Below are 21,653 nucleotides of genomic sequence, written 5' to 3'. Positions count from 1 at the left end.
TCGGACGAAATTTCTAACCGGCGTGCACCGAGACGCCGATCGGTCTGCGCAGCGCCACATGAAGTCGAACACACCTATAGAGTACGAGCGGGAAATGAAAGATTGGCTACACCTGTGTGTAATTAACAGGACACTAATACCGTATAAATATACAGTTTATATTTCGTAGAGAGCTGCTGAATGTTAGACAGAGAGCGTTCGTGCGTATCGGAACCATAAAACTGACAGCATCCCTCTGTGAGTCTGTGTGTAAAGTTTGAGTTCTGTCTTGTTTTAATTGTGTTTTTCTGAGTTTGAAATATCCATGATGAAAAGTACTTAGCAAAAAGAGAGAATAAACACTTCACCCCTCTGTCTCTCTCTCTCTCTCTCTCTCTCTCTCTCTCTCTCGTCCTCATTCCCATCACACATACATGTAGACATTGCAAAGTTATTTTAATAAATTATCCAGACTTTGTACTGCACATAGTGTCTGTGAGAACCAACACTAACCGTCAGAGCAAGCAAGTGGAATCTGGAAAGCACGGAAAAAAGGGTGCATATACAGTATAATAAACATAAACGATGTCCTAATTAATTATAAACACAGCAGAAATATCTTATATAAAATCAGCATCACTTCCACTTTCCCAACCATTTTCCCATTTATTTTTCCAGCGCAGTGAAATTCATTTGAATTAAATGACCACTTTTCTGCCATCAGCCTGGTGAAGTCACAGTCCAGTTTACTTAGAACTGAGACAGAATATAATCCAAGCATAGAGATGAGCTGTGTTTAGGAGTCCGCCTAAACTCTACCTACATTGCGGCTCTGCAACGTAAACACACACGATTTCCATGTCTTACTCTCACCACGAAATGGATAAAATTGTTACTAACCTTCCCAGACCTCAAAGTCCTTGAACGCGAGTTCAGAGCCTGAGTCATCCAGCAGCACCTCTCCGTTCAATGTGAACATCATGGTGTGCTCGTTCAAGTCCACCATGCAGCCTACAACATCTCCCGGCAGCCACGAACGCCCAAAGTGCTCATTCCCCTGGTGCCACCTCTGGGCCTGGAGATAATATACACACAAAGATTAGAGATAAGATCTCATACTATAATCAACATACGTGAATTTATATGATACATTATACGTTTATGTGGACAAGGTACAGGAACATACATTCTCTTCCTTCCGTATCTGTGCTCTCACACACCCACCTGGCTTCTCCGTCTTTACGGCTCTCGCCGTTTCTGGTAGTGATGATGGTGATGGTTATGAGGGCTCTCATCGGCTGTTAAATTTGCTCCCCCCTCCCCTCCCCTCCATCAGTAATCCTACTCCTTTCTATTTCTCTCTCATGCACGGTCTTTCTTGCTCTCTCTTTGCACTTGGGCCTATGAGTCACTCTGGCTGAAACGGAGAGGCAGCTGGGGGAAATAACAGCCTCCGTGTTCACTCGTACACACTCAGTTCACAGCCATCATGAGCTTCACACGTTGCCATCGAATAAAGCTTCAGAACTTGGCCAGGCATAAGTGGGCTAACGGGATATTTTAAACCTCAGCATCTAAATTATTTTCATATCAACTATGGGAATGGGCTACACAACATTTGGCTTAGCGATAGGTATAAGCTCTTTTTTATTTTGCAAAAACTAGCAATTACACACTGCATTCGACAACACATTCTCGTAAGCAGGCAAAATATTACTCTGATGCATCCCCACTGAATACCTCAAACAGGTAAATTACACCATAAACTGCATGATATTCAATCCTGTTTCTCACATGTGGCTTTGCACCACCGATCAGAATATAACTAACGTGATTAGAATAAAAGCATTTGCAATTTGAGTTTCTAAGTAATGTGACAGGTTGTTTATTTAATCTGACAAACCCTTTCATTAAAACCCCATTATTTATATTACAGTGTGTGTGTGTGTGTGTGGAGTTTTCATGTTCTCCACGTGCTTCAGGGGTTTCCTCTGGGTACTCTGGTTTCCTCCTCCGGTCCAAAGACATGCTTTGTAGGCTGACTGGCATTTCCAAATTGTCCGGAGTGTGTGAATCTGTGTGTGATCGTGCCCTGTGATGGGTCTGCACCCCGTCCAGGGTGTCCCCCCATGGATGGATAATCCAAATCGACTTATTTGCATGTGGGAGCACTGGGAACGCCTTATTCGTGTCTATAGAATAAATAGTAGTAAAAGTGCACAGGGAGCCGACTTAAGCCAAAGCACATGAAGTTATTTCGCGTTGTTTCTCCCGTATCAGTATAATTACCCCTTTCACTTTCCTTACCTTAAATCCATCAAACACAAATGCCTGGTCATCGGAGCCCAGCTCCTGGTCCGGCAGGCAGCCTGGACGAGCCCAGCCCACCCTCATCTCGCCTGCCGTCACTACCTCCAGCTCAAAGTACCACTTCCCAGCATTCACGCAGTACGTCTTTTCAGCCCGGAAGATGCGGAAACGCTCGGCAGATACGTTGTTAATGTCCACTCGAGCTGCTGGGGAAGACACACAGGCAAACAGTTAGCTAACAAAGAGAGCTGATGTCGGTTTCGACAAAGCTGGAAATATTTCTACGTTTAACCACAGCACGGCTGAATGCTCAGTTTATATTAATGAGATTAACTGTTCATTTAAGCTTTCCAACATGGGAAAGACTTCAGGACAGAGGACTTTGTGCATCGTGGTTTCTTGCTAGCATGGAAAGCTTCATTTTTAACATCTTATTAACTTCAAAAGTGAGAAAAAAAAAATCTAGAATCTGGAAAAGGAAACTGTTTTTAGTTGTTAGATTGTAAGCGATAACCAGAACCAGAACAGTTCTATAAACAAGAAATTAATATTGCGTAACTGACACTTTGGACACAATGTGGCCAAATGTTCTGTTTATTTTTTGCTCCGCTAGTGGAAACAGATCCGAAAGAAGCCACCCTCACTTTACAGCACGTCGGCTAGCCGCCTAGCTAGCTCACAATGATCTGTATATTTCTGTCAAAGGTGCTTCCGGTAAGATCGGCGTCTCTTTTTCCTTTTCATCTTCATCTGACGAGCTTCCGTATTTTAAATCAAAAGTTATATTTAATGAAAAATATCGTTTGCTATGTCTGATGATGATGATGATGATGATGTCACTAACACTACTGCGGTAACCGTTTCGAACAAGGAAGTGGAATTTTACGTGGCGAACACAGACGAGCGCGGTGATACACACAGTGAAACATCCCAGTGCGATTATAGTAAATATAAAGCACTCTTGGAACGCCGCTCGACTAATCAAATTAGTAGACCGGAGCTAACCGTTGTATAAAAGAGGAATGTTACACTTCTAGTTGTGATGTTATATGAAAATAATCAACTTCGAGGTAGCAACACTGAATCCACTTCCAGTCAGGCCACATCACCACCCCGTCGTCAATTACTTTCTGATAACAGCATGCCCCCCGAGTGTTTTATTTATGAAGGGACGCGTGAAATTAACACCCTACGACAATCTCTCGTTGGTTGTTCTTCATCCTCTTTCAAAACACAAATGTGTGGCCATGATCGGTTGCCAGAGTAACTGAATCGCTTATCTTCCAGCAGCAGCCGAATAAAATCTGAAGGAAAAAAAACCCCCATCTATCTAAGGTTTCGCTCTTGCAAAGTTCTAATCACAGAGATTTATATCTAGCACACAGGTTCCCAGTGCTGGTCCTGGAGAACACCCTATCTGTGTACATTTTAGTGCTTCCCTGCTTCCAATACACCTGATTCAACTAATCAGATAATTAACAGAGTTAAAGTGGGTGCATTAGACCAGGGAAAAGACTAAGACGTACAGGACGGACGTTAGTCCAGGAACAAGGTTGGGAAACTGTGATCTAGCTAGCAGGAAATGGCCATGAATGAACTGGGGGGAAAAAAAATCCTCAAATCCATCAGAATTTAGGGAATCACAGACTTTGCAACACAACAACAACAACAACAACAAAAATCAAAACATACAGCTTAAAATAACACAGCCAAAAAGTAGAATGCCGTTAAAATGAAGTCACGTCACATACTAAATACAAGACTAAAAGCAAAAACCTTTAAAAAACAAACAAACCAAAAAAAAACAAGCAGAAACTGTAAACAGCTATATTATAGGACAGGAAGAGCATCACCAGGGAGGCGTCTAGAGATGTATGTGTGTGTCAGATTTCAAGCGGTTATCGATTTCAAACAAAACCTGCAGCGTAAGAAGGTAAACACGAGAGAGGAAAAAAAAAAAAATCCAGACTCCCTCAGGACCCTAGAGCACTCCCGGAAATACACGCCATGTCAGGATTGACAGCCATGATCGTGTTGCACTTCCATTCCTCCCCCCAGCTACCACTTAGTCACAACAGCATGCTCACGTGCATGCTCCAGTCACCGCTTTGCTTCAGCTTTTAATATGACCTGTACTTATAGTCCTTATGCGTCCGATTTCTACGACGTATATATTTACATAAGCTTGAATTAAATCTCCTCTTCTGTACCGGTCATTAAGGAGTCATTGATATATCCGTAGATATATCAAATGCAGTGAAGAGCCCAAATAATACAAATGACTGTAAAATGACAGTATTGTATTATTTATGAACTGACCTGTATACAGCCAGCTATTGAGTATATATATATATATATATATATATATATACACACATACTGTAGAACTGCTCTGTTAGATAGAGTCCATAAATTGAAGCATGCAATAAAATGCATATACACAACATACTAGACTTCAAATAAAACAGTGTTGATTAATGCACCAATACGAACCTTCCGGCTGCAGGTGATTAAAAAAGTTTTCCCCTGCTCTAAAGTGTCCTGATGAAAGGAAATGAAGGACTCTGAGATAAAAAGACTCGAGCAGAACCGTAGTTGCTCTAGTCTTTCATTGAAAATGACTACTGCTAATTTGACAAGGCTTTATAGATAACAGTATTAATGTCACTGTCAAACGTGATACGCTACATCCGGTGATGACGACAGACACCAGAGTGCTGTTCTCATTACTTCTACACCCTAAAATTACACGTGCTATGGAAAAGAAAAAAAACAAACAAACAAACAAACAAACAAAAAAAACATGGGTGATTTTGATTTTTCTAAATTGAAGACAATCATGTCGCACTAACAGTAAAGCCTATAGAGGAGACTTTTCTATGGTGTGTTCTCTAGAAATGTTGGTCGTGTTCAAGTATCGATTAGCATTATGTATTAGCATTACGGTACATTTAATGATTAAATTGTACATAACTGCACTACCTGTACCACGGTTCCCGGCAGAGTTAAGGTTCCTTAGCTTCGTAAACGGGTCTACTTGGAGCTCTCTTTGATAAGGAAACAGGCTATTGTAGGATACACATAAACTATTTTACATGACCCCGCCCCCACCCACCCAAACAGCCAAGCCAAAGAACTCGAGAGTTAATCTTGGTTTTCTAAAAGTGTAAGTGTGATCACGTTAACTTGTACTTGGTCTGTGGCTTGATTTTTCCTTTTTTGAATTTATTTCCTTCCCAAATTGGTTCCCTGCCAATTCCCACCCACCAATCATCTCTCTCTTATCATACAACAGCTACCAAACGATGAGGGTGAAGATTAACATGTGCTTCCTGTGAAAATAAATTAATAAATTTCAAATAAATCCATCAGTGAACGATCGTCAGCTCAGCTAACGTGATATTTGTGAATGCACGAATAACCAAATTGGTTCATTTTAAAACATCTCTTATTTGAATATATTTTCCCACCGACCCCCTGCAATTACACCATGGACCACTAGGGGTCCACGACTCCCGGGTTGAGAAACACTGATCTAGTAGGACGAACTTTGAATAGGCTGAAAATAAGGTGGATACCGTGGTCTTGGTCAGGAGCCTCCAGGTTGTATCCGTAACCTAGTAACGTGCGCACAGCCTCTCGCAAGCTGTCCTTGTTGGATTTCTTGGTTCTCTCGTCCAGAAGAGCGTAAGGCACCAGCCGTGGATTCCTCTTGTTCTTCACATCCTACAGCAAGAGGCAAAGAGCACGAGAAAGGCAATCAGATATGACAGTATTCCATATGCACAATGTTTGCAGCTCGATAAAGTCGTAAAAGATGTTGCGAGTGCTGACGTTAAAGAAATAATGAAGCCAAAAGATATGAGGGGTTGCTGTTGATTGTCCCTTATACCGTACTCGGTCATATTTCTGACTGCCAAATGTGTTTGTTTTACAAGAAACAAAAGAAAGAAAGAAAGACAGAAAGAAAGAAAGAAAGAAAGAAAGACAGAAAGACAGAAAGAAAGACAGAAATAGAGAAAGAAAGACAGAAAGACAGACAGAAAGAAAGAAAGACAGACAGACAGAAAGAAAGACAGAAAGAAAGAAATAAAGAAAGAAAGAAAGACAGACAGAAAGAAAGACAGACAGAAAGAAAGACAGAAAAAAGAAAGAAAGACAGACAGACAGAAAGAAAGAAAGACAGAAAGACAGACAGACAGAAAGATAGAAAGAAAGACAGACAGAAAGACAGACAGACAGAAAGATAGAAAGAAAGACAGACAGACAGAAAGAAAGAAAGACAGAAAGAAAGAAAGACAGAAAGAATGAAAGAAAGAAAGACAGACAGACAGAAAGAAAGCAAGAAAGAAAGACAGACAGACAGAAAGAAAGACAGAAAGACAGACAGACAGAAAGAAAGAAAGAAAGAAAGACAGAAAGAAAGACAGACAGAAAGAAAGAAAGAAAGACAGAAATAAATAAATAAATAAAGAAAGAAAGACAGAAAAACAGACAGACAGAAAGAAAGAAAGAAAGAAAGAGAAATAAATAAATAAATAAAGACAGAAAGACAGACAGACAGACAGACAGAAAGAAAGAAAGAAAGATAGAAATAAATAAATAAATAAAGAAAGACAGAAAAACAGACAGAAAGAAAGAAAGAAAGAAAGACAGAAAAACAGACAGAAAGAAAGAAAGAAAGAAAGACAGAAAAACAGACAGACAGAAAGAAAGAAAGACAGACAGAAAAACAGACAGAAAGAAAGAAAGAAAGACAGAAAAAAGAAAGAAAGAAAGGGCACTCAAATGAATTCCATAAATATATTACTTGAGATTCTGAAGCTTGGTCTCACGTTGGTGTGTTGACACGCAAACACTCATCACTCCGTGTCAAATTTTATTCCAGTCTCATGTTTTGAATGAACACTTTATAAATCTACCATCAGCAATTAACCGTTAAAAACAGTTGAGTCCACACCAGCTATGTGAAGAAAAGGTTCTCGACACCTTATATATACTGTATATATATATATATAGCACGACATATATACTGGTACGTATACTGGTTCACACTGGTGAGTATTTGCTCGCTTCAGGCACTGACTCTATTCCGACTGTCATCTACCCAAACTATTTATTATTATTATCATTTCAATAGCGCTATGAGTCAAATGATTATTTTGCACCTAAATGTCAGGGTATAATGCGATAAGGTATGAGTTACGATGAGCCATGCGCTCTGTTTTGTCAGAGCGTCCCGGACGTGTGCCGATTGTGCTGTCAGATGATGCTGAGTGTCGGGATCGTTTTAGAAATGCTCCGGCGCAGAAACCTTAATGCCTTCCATGAATAACTGTGACAACAGTAATGGCACCCAGACACAGAGTCATCACTCTTCTGCTTCTCTCTTTTGTCTCTTTCTATTTCTCTGCACTTTGTCCTGCGCTAAGGAAAGCTCTAGGTGATGCTAATTGTTCTATCAGATGACAGGCGGCTCTGTTATCGGAACCTGTTTCTGCATCTGTCTCTGTCTCACTATGATCATCTCTTGCTCTGGCTGGCAGACTGCAGGGAAACTCCTTCCTCATAAAAGTAGTTAGCACTCACACTCACACACACACACACACACACACTCCTACCTGCTGGATGCCGTAGGTCCATCCCTGGCGAATGCGGTCTCTGGCCCACACGTTGTGAGCGTTCTCAGCCAGTCTGTCCACCATGGCCTCCTGTGTAGAGGCGAGTTTGATGTGGCTCAGATCCATAGGAGCGGGTTTATAGCCACTGGACAGCTCATATCTTCATTCACACACACACACACACACACACACACACACACACACACTTTTCAGTTACAGAAAGGTCCTGTAATCAAAAGTGTTGAAACTGCTAACTGAACCCACAATATACAACAATCAACTTAATGGCATTTATACTGTATATCCTTTACACTCAACCCCCATATATATATATATATATATATATATATATATATATATATATATATATATATACAGTGAGAGAAAAAAGTATTTGATCCCCTGCTGATTTTGTACGTTTGCCCACTGACAAAGAAATGATCATTCTATAATTTTAATGGTAGGCAACAAAGGAGTGGCTCAAGAAGAAGCACATTAAGGTCCTGGAGTGGCCTAGCCAGTCTCCAGACCTTAATCCCATAGAAAATCTGTGGAGGGAGCTGAAGGTTCGAGTTGCCAAACGTCAGCCTCGAAACCTTAATGACTTGGAGAAGATCTGCAAAGAGGAGTGGGACAAAATCCCTCCTGAGATGTGTGCAAACCTGGTGGCCAACCACAAGAAACGTCTGACCTCTGTGATTGCCAACAAGGGTTTTGCCACCAAGTACTAAGTCATGTTTTGCAGAGGGGTCAAATACTTATTTCCCTCATTAAAATGCAAATCAATTTCTAACATTTCTGACATGCGTTTTTCTGGATTTTTCTTGTTGTTATTCTGTCTCTCACTGTTCAAATAAACCTACCATTAAAATTATAGACTGATCATTTCTTTGTCAGTGGGCAAACGTACAAAATCAGCAGGGGATCAAATACTTTTTTCCCTCACTGTATATATATATATATATATAAATTCAGCCTAAGAAGAACGTATTGAAATCATCCTCATGGCTGTCGCAAGGTTGTGATGGGACTTTAACAGGACACATGGCAAGCACATCACACACAACACTGTTGGCAAACCGGGAGCCAAAGTTGGGAGAGACGGCTCGGTGTGTGATTCCAAAGAAATGCTGATCGTGTACAAGCTGTTTTGTAAATAAAGTTACATTTTGCTAAAAAGTGTTCACTCCCCCTATGTACGGAGACTTTGGGGACACCCTTTATAATACAGAAAAGATATTTTAAGACACATTACCGCATACTGCTAATCAGCTTTTGTCCAATTTGCGCAAATGTGGTTGAATGAGCAGAAACTTTGCTTTCCAAAAAAAGACACTCACTTGGCCGAGAGCTTGAGACGTTTGACTTTCTCCATGGCTCGTTCATCTGCCATTCCAACATGGCAACCCAAAGCCAACAGAGTCCTGCAGGACCAAGAGAACACAGCATGTCATTACAATGAGCTCCTGCTCCACAGGAGTGATATAAACTGTTAACTTCTACTGATGGGGAACTGTAAACCTGATTTATTATACGTCCTAACCTTATTTCCTTATTCCGTAAGGAATAGGGATGAAGGTTTCTAATTTAATCTATGTACATATGCTGTAGGGCTGGGGAAAATGATGGTATAATATTCTGATAAATCATTTTCTGTCATACTGTGGATACTGTGATAGATTATTTATATATATATTTTTTGATGACGTATTAAATAAAGCAGCATTGTTTTTTTAATGCAACCGGCTGGGGAATTGTTGTGTATATTGTGATACATAGTATGTATCGCAGAAATGCCTTAGAGATTAACATGACTTTTTTTCATCTTGTTGTCCACCTTGATACAGTGCGCTCCACTAATATTGGCACCCTTGGTAAATATGAGTAAAGAAGGCTTTGAAAAATGTAATTTATTGTTTAATTATACGAGGTATATCTTTTGATCAAAGAATTCACAAAAATACTCTGCGCTCATCGATATCAAACAAAAAAATCTTTACTAAATATAGGTGTGCAACAATTATTGGCACCCTTTTACTTTGTGCTATGTCACTTTGCCAAGATAACAGCTCTGAGTCTTCTCCTATAATGTCTGATGAGGTTGGAGAATACATGGCAAGGGATCTGAGAGCGTTCCTCCATAGAGAATCTCTCCAGATCCTTTAAATTTCAAGGTGCATGCTGGTGGACTCTCCTCTTCAGTTCACCACACAGGTTTTCTATACGGTTAAAGTCAGGGGACTGGGATGGCCATGGCAGGACCTTGATTTTGTGGTCAGTAAACCATTTTTGTGTTGATTTTGATGTATGTTTTGGATCACTGTCCTGCTGGAAGATCCAACCATGGCTTATTTTAAGCTTTCTGGCAGAGGCAGTCAGGTTTTCATTTAATATCTGTTAGTCCATGATGCCATGTATCCTAACAAAATGTCCAGGTCCTCAGCAGGAAAACAGCCCCAAAACATTAAAGAGCCACCACCATATTTAACCGTGGGCATGAGATACTCTTCCATATGGCTACCTCTCTGTGTGCACCAAAACCACCTCTGGTGTTTATTGCCAAAAAGCTCTATTTTGGCTTCATCTGACCATAGACCCCGATCCCATTTGAAGTTCCAGTAGTGTCTGGCAAACTGAAGACACTCGAGTTTGTTTGTGGATGAGAGTAGAGGCTTTTTTCTTGAAACCCTTCCAAACAACTTGTGGTGATGTAGGTGACTTCAGATTGTAGTTTTGGAGACTTTCTGACCCCAAGACACAACTAACTTCTGTAATTCTCCAGCTGTGATCCTTGGAGATTTTTTGTCCACTCGAACCGTCCTCTTCACAGTGCGTTGAGACGATACAGACACACGTCCAATTCCAGGTTGATTCATAACATTTCCAGTTGACTGGAACTTCTTAATTATTGCCCTGATGGTGGAAATGGGCATTTTCAATGCTTGTGCTATTTTCTTACAGCCTCCTCCCATTTTGTGAAGCTCAACAACCTTTTGCCGCACATCACAACTATATTCCTCGATCTCACCTATTGTTATGAATGACCAAGGGGATTTGGCCTATATGTTACCTCATATTTATACCCCTGTGAAACAGAAACTCATGGATGAACAATTTCCTGTTCCTAGTCACCCAGGTGTAGTAAACAACAACAAAAAAAGAGTAAAATATCAATGGGAATATACTTCAAAAATATTTTCTCATATGAATTCATGGTGTGCCAATAATTGCTGCACACCTATATTTAACAAACATTTTAAACATTAAACATGTTTGTTTTTTTTTGATAAACCTGTGTTGGGATGAGAGCAGAGTGTTTTTGTGAATGTTTGGAACAAAAGATCAAAAGGTTAACCAATAAAGACAATTTTTCACAGCCTTCTTTGCTCATATTTACCAAGGGTGCCAATATTAGTGGAGGTCCCTGTACGTTGTGCGTGTTATTCTAAGTCAAACAAATGAAATATAATATGATATATACTGTTGTTTTGTGTAATGACAACAAAACGTCTCTGTTCGTGAGTGCATATGTGTAATGATCTGTCTCACATGGCATTCTAGTGTGTATTAGAGTGAGTGTGATGGAGAAGAGTGAGTCTGAGAGTGGAGTGTGTCACCCCAGCATGATCCCCAGCATCGATCGGCATTCATTACCAGATACAGCATTTAATTAAGAGAAGAGCCAAGAGGCATCAAACTGCTACATGGAAACATACGAAAAAGGAAAAAAAAACTCAGCGTATCTCAGATATTTGTATACACACACACACACACACACACACCCATGGAGCTGCCTCAATGGAGGAGTAATGAACTCCAGCTGGAGCTGAGGAGAGGATGAAGGAAGGAAGGAAGGAAGGAAGGAAAGAAGGAGGGAGAGTGAGAAAGCTAAATTCCTCATTTCTGTAACATGACATGGGGTGAGTGATGAACTGCATGCAGCGATGCACACACATGAATTACAGCAAGAGCTTCCTTCACACTCTCATATACTCAAAGATTTAGAATCTGAACAGGCGTTTTCAACAATTAACACTGGATAGCGTTCGGGAACTTTCACCCCAGGGTTGATTTTGGGGAGGGACACTCATCATAACCAGAGGTTTGTTTTAACACAGAGAAATTCCTTCTACACATTTCTGATAAGCGAGACAGTATGGTTTTGTAGCGTCATGTCACTCTATCCTACATGAAAATATAGCAAAATTCTTAAAGATAATACAGTGCTGTGAAAAAGCATTTTTGTTGTTGTTGTTTTTGTGCATATCTCATGCTAAATTGTTTCACAAATTAAAACTAAATCTAAGATAAAAACAAAGGTTGTCAAAAAACAGTAAGTAGTTCAGCACGTCATTTTCTATGAGGCGGACGGACAAAAATTCCAATGTGTCAAGCTGGACAAACATAAAACGACAGAGTAGCACCTGTAAAATAGGACATTACCCCAGGACCCTATGTAATTTAATCCTATCTGGATAGGGCTTAATATATAACACGTTACTTTCTTTACTGCCATGCAAACATTTTTCTGTAACATTTTTTGCTAGAAAAGTCCATTTTTTTTACTGACCCAATAACGCAGAAGTTATAAAATAATCCTCAAAGACAAAATTTGTATTAAAATGTAAATAGGGCGACTTTTGCACAGCACTGTACATATATTCATAGATTAGCAAATGAGGTGCCTCTGAAAATGAGAAGCAAGCCTCAGGAGTGGACCGCTTCTACTCGTGATTCACTCTGTAACCAAGTCTAAGGTGGAACCGAGCTCACAGTGTTGACTCGGCGATTAAGACACTGGGCTAGCTGGTCAAATCTTGGAACCACCAAGATGGTGGCCACCAATTGGACCCTAGAGCAAGCCAGGTAAATATTAACATTCCTTCATTCACTCGTCTTTAGTAACCGCTTTATCCTGGTGAGGGTCGTGGATCTGGAGCCTATAACAGGAACCCTGGGGGGCAAAGCAGGAATAAATCCTGTACAGGACGCCAGTCTAATTGCAGAGAACCACAACTGTGCAAATTCTCTAAATAATTCCTACCTAGGGGAAATTTAGCATACCCAGTCTATTTAGTGGCATGTTTGTGAATCTCTACAGAGACTGTAACCTGCGCTCAGGATGGAACCTGGAGCTGTGAGACAGCAACACTACCTCCAGTGCCGCTGTGCCACCCTTAACCATTAACATTCCGTCGGAGTAAAAGTTTCTCCTCATATTTTACCCCACACGTATTCGCCTCATTTCAATGGAATACATCTAAATGTAGTGTGTAGGAGTGTGTACCTGGCTGGTGTCCACAAGTGTGGGTGTGAATACAGCCTGGGAGAGAGTGTGTGTAGGACTGTGTAGAGTGTCAAGGTGCATAGTGTGTAGGAGTGTGTACCTGCCAGGTGTCCTCAGGTGTTGCTGAGAATGGTGTGCTTGAATTTGTGTTTATATTTCATTTCAAGGATGCAGTTAAGACTCGCTTTAGTCGCTGATCAAGCTGCTTTTCAAAAATGTAATTCATTGATTAATTAATTAATTAATAATAATAATAATAATAATAATAATATGTCTAAAGTCAAGCCTACAGTGATGAGCTGCATGCACCCTTACTAAAATGTCTAAGATCCATTTGTTAAATTTGTCATTACCTACTTCTGATTTGTGTATTAATATTATTAATATTCATAAATTCAGAAAACGATCATTTTTTTAATGACATTGATTAGCCTGTGATAAAATCGCTTTGCTATTTATTACTGAACTTATTACTTTACATGGCATGTTTAGCGTACTTCAGCGTCTCCAGGGACATCTGTAGGTTGTAGCTGCGCTCCTGTTCTGGCAGTTTGGAGAACTCCACTAGACACGGGTGCTGCCTCTTATTGTCATCCCTTACCTGCAGGACAAACAGAGACAAGTGGTGCACCATGGGTAGTACAGCCTCAAACCAGGCAGACAGACAGCAACACAATCAGCCATCTGATAACGTCATCTTCATACAGAGCGTACTCAAGTATTTTAGTCCTCATTAAGAAATCTAGATCCAGGTGTTGTGTGACCTACATTTGCATACTGGCAGCTGATAGGCTCTTAGAATTTATGACGCAATGACACTTCCCTGTCAAGTCTTCAGCAATAACTCTGTCGGGTTTCTTTAAAGAATACAGCGAAACGGTGCGGTTAAACAAAAGAAAGAGTAGAGCAGAGTAAACGAGTAGAGTAAAAATAAAGACCAAAGCTTAAAAACTCCTAAGAACTGCGTTTTAGTTTGGCATTTGCGTGGTTTTGTACTTGACACTTTGTTTAAACTAATTAAGAGACTGTCTGTGAACTGAATCAGGTGTGTCAGAGGAGGAAAAGACAGAGAGCAGGGCAACTCCGGGAGCTGCACTAGAAAAGTGAAAATGATGGTGGCTGGTGATTGAATGTGTGTGTATGTGTTTAAGCGAGAGAGAAAGAGAAAGAGCGAGAGAGTATGTGTGTAGGTATTAGAAAAAAAAAGGAGGCAGAAAGACAGAGAGGGGGCAGAAAGCCTTCATTCTATCATGCTGTGATTTTAATTAGCTGTAACAATAATAGATCACACAGCCAATCACGAAGCTGCAAACCAATCTGTGCTTCACCACCGCTGAGAGAGAGAGAACAAGAGAAAATAAGACTCTTATATATAAATATATATATGAATATCCGCATGTGTGTGTGTGTGTGTGTGTGTGTGTGTGTGTGTGTGTTTGCATATTTGATATAGAGGAGGGAGACTGAGGAGGGAGAATGAATTTCATAGGAACTAACATACTAAGAGGATACAAGGATATTGCGTATAAAATCCTGAGATATCCAGAGACTCCTTGTGTACTTTACCACTTAACAAACAAATTATCCATTTAATATCACTGACTACGTTTACATGGACAGCAATAATCTAATTACTGACCTTATTCTGAATAAGACAATATTCTGATTAAGGTGTTTACATGAGTCGCTTTTAGAATACTCCTTTCATGTTCCCGTTTCACACGTTATAGAACATAGATCGAGTAACGGTACACGTCATTACGTCCCCACGTCACGCCGTTCGACGTCCCTCCAGAATTTCACGTATCAACGTACAGTTCGTCTTCGTTATGGGACCGTATACAGTTTTGTGTGTTTCGTTTTTAATTTTTTACGAAAGCTTCAAGTGCGGTTAATTATTTGTCGTGCTATACGTGTTAATAGACGACGGCTTGAAACCGTGGGCCGCGTCCCAAACCGCGTACTTATCTACTATATAGTAGCTGAAATACATGTATTTCTCCTTCTATATACTGTAGTAGGTAAGTACGCGGTTTGGGACGCAGCCGTGCTCTCTTGTTTGCCGTCAAACGGTCGAGCGCTGCCGTGTGTGTACGTGTCCTGTCGCAAAATGCGGTGAAAACTCCAACACGACGTTAATAGTGTGATTAAGGTGTGTACATGTCTGTAACGCACGTCGATAACGCGACTAAAACAGGAATACTCCACACGTCTTAATTCCATTTGTGTTTACTTTGAGTATGACTTTAGTCGGATTAAGGTCATCAATAATCGCTGTTTACATGCTAGTTTCTTAATCAGAGTATCGTCTTAATCGGGTTAATATCGGATTATTCTCGTCCATGTAAATGCACTGACAGACAAACATTCAGTACTTAAACTGGGTCTCTACCCTTAGCCATATATTCCACAGGGATCAGCACATACAGGTGTGAATGTACGCGAGATGCATTTAAAACATGATTTAAATCTGATAGCTCAAACCACATCAGAATATCTGAGACGCATTTCACCCACATGATATACAAGAGTGCATTATTTTGATATAACAGTAAGATCTGCAGTGTTTTCTTCCGCTTTAATGTTTTTTTTTTTAATGTTCTCTCCTATATGTTATAGCAGTAACAAACAGCCACGCCCTCACTGTCCTCGATTTTCCTCTTTTTTAGGGCAAAACAATAATGCAGCTCGTCATGCTACCAACAAACCAGAAAGTGCAAAAACTCCTCAATCCTATCCCAGGTCAGGAAACGTACCAAGTCCAGGAAAGCGCAGACACCATGGACTCCTTTCATAAATGCCAAGACAATAGAATAAGAGTCTTTTCAGTATCTGGAGCAGAGAGCAGGACTAGGAATACCGTGTTGGCCTCCTTTCTGCTTACTCGTTTTATGCAAACCCTTTACGGCACTTCAGAGTCGGGCTAATAAATTGGATGTGTGTGCAGTGCTGTTCACGATCTCACATGAGTTCTCATGCTGGGAGACGCTATTACAACAAGACATGCAGCAATCATGTGGGAAAACATCGTCTGTTTGTATCATTATCTCAGCTGTGTCACACATTACAGTTTCAATATGAGACAACAACAAAAAAAAAAACCCCACAGCATCTGGTTATATACACAGATTTGAAGTTTCTGATTTGTTGGTTTTACATCTTATGAAGTGATTGATTGATATATATATATATATAATATATATGAACTCACCACTCCGTATGTCCAGCCCAGCTCGATCTTGTTCATGACCCAGAGCTCATGGATGTTCTCTGCCAGATTCTCTCGGATTCGCTCCAGGTGAGGGGGCAACACGATCTAAAGTACATATGCGATCATCAAACTTCATCGTCAACTTCATCCATTAACACACAAACACATTTCATAGTGTTCCACTGCACTGTCTTAACCTACAGTACACACCCATCAGCCACAACATTAAACCACTGCCAGGAGAATAAGACTATAAGATTATCCTTGAGTCGATGAGGGGCCAAATTGTGATGGCTAGACGATTTGCTGTGTATGGGGCTGCCACCTACAAAGGGCACGTGAGCATCAGAACTGGACCACGGAGCAGTAGAAGGAGGTGGCCTGGTCTTGTTATTTATTTATTTATTTATTACATCGTGTGGACGGCCGGGTGCGTGTGTGTTGCTTACCTGGGGAAGAGATGGCACTAGGATGCAGAGGCAGTGTGATGCTCTGGGCAATGTTCTGGGCAAAAAAGGAAACCTTGGGTCCTGGCATTCATGTGGATGTTACTTTGACACGTCCCACCTACCTAAACAGTGCTGTAGATGAAGTACACCCCTTCATGGCAACGGTATTCCCTAATCACATTGGCCTCCTTCAGCCAGACAATGCGCCCTGCTACACTGCAAAAACTGTTCAGGAACGGTCTGCGGAACATCAAAAATTGTGCTTAAAAGGCGTTGGCTTGGCCTCCAAGTTCTCCAGATGTCAATCTGATCTGTGGGACGTGCTGGACAAACAAGTCTGATCCATGGAGGCCCCACCTTGAAACTTACAGGACTTAAAGGATCTGCTCTAACCTCTTGGTGCCAGATACCACAACACACCTTCACAGGTCTTGTGGAGTCCATGCCTCGACGAGTCAGAGCTGTTCTGGCAGCACATGGAGGACTTACATAATATTATGCGGGTGGCTGATCGGTGTATGTCTAATCTGTCCCCATTACTCTGCATACTCTGCACAACGTCTGCAAGGGTTGTATACGGCAGTATCTATCAAAGTGGGGGTCTGAAGGATCAGTGAAGCTGTTTTTTTATTTTGTACACTGGTAGAAATCACAACCTGCCATTATCACCAATTTTATTGAGGTCTTATAGTTATAAGCCTGTTTGTCTGGTCAGATTGATTAAATGGCTTTAGTTCAAACCTCAATAACTAATCACCAAGTGAGCCTATACGTGATATAGACTTGGACCTAATGTCTTCTGTTGGTGGAAAGTTCACAAATAAAAAGCTCCATGTCAAAATATTATCGTACACGTTAAATGACGAACAGTTGAATGAATGAATGAATGAATCAGTGAATCTGTGCTTGGAGAGCTCCTTGTATATGACGTATATTCTGCAGTGTGTAGGGCTGGTGGAGTTTCAGAGTATGCCTGGTTTGAGTACAGCAGTAATGTGTAGAACAACAGTGTGTACCTGGCAGGTGTGTTAAATGAGTGATTATTCCATCATTTTATAATAATAAAGTCATCAGAACTCTGGAGTAACACAAGTGGAACTATGGGAATTATGTTGTGATAAAAAATCCCAAAGAAATCAAAATAACTGAATATTTTGGCATCTTCAAAGTAGACACCAAAGTAGATACCAGGCTTTTGACTAGTAGTGTATATATTATATATATATATATATATATATATTATATATATATATATATATATATATATATATATATATATATATATATATATATATATATACACATACTGAAGAGTGTGTACCTGTTCAGTGCTGTGTAAGAGTGTGTACCTGTGTATGAGTGTGTACCTGACTGGTGTCCACAGGTGTGGGTGTAAAAGCAGCCTGGGACAGGCTGAGTGTTGGCCCCAGCAGGTCTCGGGTCACGCCTTGGTCATGTTTGTACTCTTGATTATGTTCCACTCTGAGCTTCTCTCGCGGTAACACAGCCTCGAAACACGGCGCGTAGCCCGTTGGAGGGAGGAACTTAAACTCTCCGTGACGACCGCCCAAAAGAAAGCGCACTCTACAGAGTAAGAAGAAGGAAACACACATCTTTATTTCAGACATACTTACAAAAAAAATAAAAAGAACCATCGAACTTACCTTATAATAAATAACAGACAATATAAAAACAACACCTTCTTCTAAACAATCTGTGGATGTCGTATCATTACCTTTTACATGAACAGTAATTGTCTATATATATATATATATAATCCCTAGATAGGTGACAGAGGCCGCTGCTTGTATTCTGAAGTATTCAACCTTATTTTGAGACGACAGAGATGAAATAAAACTTGTATTAAGAAAACCACGTGGGATTGGATGGATAAGGCTACGTGTTCAGCAAATGTGCTGATGTAAACAATTATTTAAAACTCTCCGTTCGACAGTTAATAACTTTAATGTTCATCCAATATCAGGGTTGCTGAATGAATTCTTTGCTGGACCTTTTCTGACCCGTCAGTGCTCTAGTTATGCAATAAATAATAAAGCAATTTCTCTGGCACTGCAGGGAACGCTGGGTAATTGCATTACGACAAACTGTGGAGTCATCCATGCCAAACTGTCCATCACTGAGGCACACTGGATTATGCCAGAGTGATATTTAAAGGAGGATACACAAAGGATGGATCATCACATGTAGCCTTAGATGTTTACTAAGCTGCAGAATATTTTTGTAACCCTTATAGCCGTTCAGCATGTTATTCCATCGTGTTTTTTTTTGCCTTATTACATTGTAATATGTTAGTTATTACACCAATATGCGTTATGTAGCCTTTCAGCCAGATAATACAGTATGCACTCACTTGACTCCAGCAGAGAAGCTGACGACAGGGAAGAAGAGGCTGTCTGTGTTGAAGTTCTCGAACATGCCCTGAACCGGCTGCCCGTTGATGCGGAACGAGATACTGGGAGCGCTGAGATCCAAACAGCAGCTCACCACATCATCGGCACAGAGCAGGTGCTGATTGGGGGAGCTGACCGTCCGAGCAACGCAGCCTGCACATCAGCAAACACACATCGACAATCCCAGTCACACTAAAGAAATACACCGGCATGACGGAAATGAAAAAGTAGCAAGCTGGTACAACTTTCCAGAGCATGAAAACAGACCAGACAGCTAGCTAACATTAGCTGTCACATAAAGCACCACAAACCACTCCTTTATGACTGAATTAGTAAACTGAACATATGGGTAAAATAATCATTAACTCTTTGTCCCTATATCGAAATAAATTGTGACTTTAGCACTCACCTGACCACAGGTGTAGACCATCAAAACCATAAGAATAAAGGTCGTCTCCGACTCCATTGCCCCCCCAGCCCTCGCCCCCTCCTGGGTAAGGCGAGTACCCGGGTGTAGATGCCCATCCTATCCTTAGATGAGTCGCCTCCGCTGTCACAAACGGCTCCACATGGTCCACAATCAGCTCATAATACCACTTCCTGTACTGCGCTGACCCTTCATTCACCCCCAGGAAGATGTTTGGCCTCATGCTGTGGGATTGAAAAAAATCCACTAGTGACTGCTGTGTATAAATGTTGGGTTGGAAAAATCTCTGGTGTACAAGGTTCCTACACAACCCGTTCTACAGAACGTAGAACGTATGTGCACACCTGGTGATATGTGGGCCTTCCCAAAATTTTTGCCACAAAGCTGGAAGAACAGCGTTGTACAAGATGTCTCTATACTGTAGCATTTCACTTCAGTGGAACTAAGAGGCCCAGACCTGTGACCAACTACTACACAGTTCCAATCGAAATGATTCAACCCCCACTGCAAATCAGATTTATTGTCAAAATTTACAGACTTTCAGCTGCTTGCAACGAACAAATCAAACAAAAGCAATTGAAATAGTTCAACACGACGAATTCTTCAAGTGGTTTCCCCAAATTCAGCCGAAAATGCAACTTATAAGGATTTCTCCAGTTTCAAAATTATTCAACCCCCTGAATAAAATCCCTCACAACAACAACACAAACATGCAATACAGGTGTTGTCTCAAGCACACCTGACACAACTAATCAAGGGCTTCATTAGTTAGACCAGGTGTGCTTGAGCTGGAACACATGAAACACCTGAACTGGCTAGGGGTAGAAAATAAATGAAATACCTGGAAGGGGCAGAAAAAGGAAGCTATCAACGGCTGCAACCAGATTTCTGAGAAGGCAAGTTGTGAAAAACCCTCGAGTGACTGCAAAAGACCTGCAGCAAGACTTGGTGGCAACAGGCACTTAGTTTTCAGAGCACTGTAAGGCTCGTACTAAACGCAGAAGGTTTCCATGCCAGAACTCCAAGATGTTCAGCGCTACTGACCCAAAAGCATGAGAAAAGTCGCTCAAAATCATATAAATAAGCCACAGAAGTTTTGGGATTCTGTTCTGTGGAGTGATGAAACAAAACTGGAACTTTTCGGCACGATGGATCAGCGGTACGTCTGGAGGAAGAAGAATGAAGAAAGAACACTCTGTCCACAGTCGAGCATGGTGGTGGTTCAGAGATGCTCTGGGGCTGCTTTGCATCCACTGGCACTGGAAACCTGCAGCGTGTGGAAGGCGAGATGGATTCATTGAAGTATCAGGAAATCCTAGGAGAAAACGTCATGCCATCTGTGAGGAAGCTGAAGCTTGGGCATCATTGGACCTTCCAACAGGACAATGATCCCAAGCATACCTCAAATTCCACCAAGGCTTGGTTGCAGAAGAATTCCTGGAAGATTCTACAGGGCCATCACAGTCACCTGACTTCAACCCCATAGAAAATCTCTGGTGGGATTTGAAGAAGGCAGTTGCAGCACGCAAACCCAAGAATATTACTGAACTGAAGGCCATTGCTCATGAGGAATGAGCTACGATTCTTCAGGAACGCTGCCAGAAGCTCTGCATATCATTTGCAGCAGGTCTTAACAGCAAAAGCGTGCTCTACTAAGTACTAAAGAAGCTTGCCATGAAGGGGTTGAATAATTTTGAAACTGGAGAAATCATTATAAGTTGCATTTTCAGTTGAATTTAGGGAAACCACTTGAAGAATTCGTCGTGTTGAACTATTTCAATTGCTTTTGTTTGATCTGTTCATCGCAAACAGCTGAAAGTCTGTAATTTTTGACAATAAACCTGATTTGCACTGGGGGTCGAATAATTTTGATTGCAACTGTATTAGGTGATGGGTTATTCTCAGTACAGCAACACACTGCAGTGCAATGATTATACTGATTATAAATTCATGTCGTA

General features: G+C 40.9%; 1 protein-coding gene across 1 annotated transcript in view; it reads right to left on the bottom strand.

Moving 5' to 3' along the window:
- The window catches only part of ryr2a (ryanodine receptor 2a (cardiac)), a 222,034-nt gene that overhangs the window by 93,131 nt on the left and 107,250 nt on the right, over nucleotides 1-21,653 (bottom strand). The window contains exons 18-27 of the mRNA XM_053639919.1: nucleotides 19,678-19,919; nucleotides 19,229-19,421; nucleotides 18,225-18,441; nucleotides 16,409-16,513; nucleotides 13,695-13,798; nucleotides 9,251-9,334; nucleotides 7,911-8,070; nucleotides 5,868-6,015; nucleotides 2,287-2,495; nucleotides 880-1,054 (exon numbers count right to left, since the gene is read on the bottom strand). Coding sequence (XP_053495894.1) covers nucleotides 880-1,054; nucleotides 2,287-2,495; nucleotides 5,868-6,015; nucleotides 7,911-8,070; nucleotides 9,251-9,334; nucleotides 13,695-13,798; nucleotides 16,409-16,513; nucleotides 18,225-18,441; nucleotides 19,229-19,421; nucleotides 19,678-19,919 — 1,637 coding nt within the window. The remainder of the gene's footprint in view (nucleotides 1-879; nucleotides 1,055-2,286; nucleotides 2,496-5,867; nucleotides 6,016-7,910; nucleotides 8,071-9,250; nucleotides 9,335-13,694; nucleotides 13,799-16,408; nucleotides 16,514-18,224; nucleotides 18,442-19,228; nucleotides 19,422-19,677; nucleotides 19,920-21,653) is intronic.

This window comes from Ictalurus furcatus, chromosome 13 (genome assembly GCF_023375685.1).
Source record: "Ictalurus furcatus strain D&B chromosome 13, Billie_1.0, whole genome shotgun sequence".
Lineage (NCBI taxonomy): Eukaryota > Metazoa > Chordata > Actinopteri > Siluriformes > Ictaluridae > Ictalurus > Ictalurus furcatus.
The sequence above is the reverse complement of the archived record's forward strand: the minus strand, read 5'-3'. Positions and strand labels throughout refer to the sequence as shown.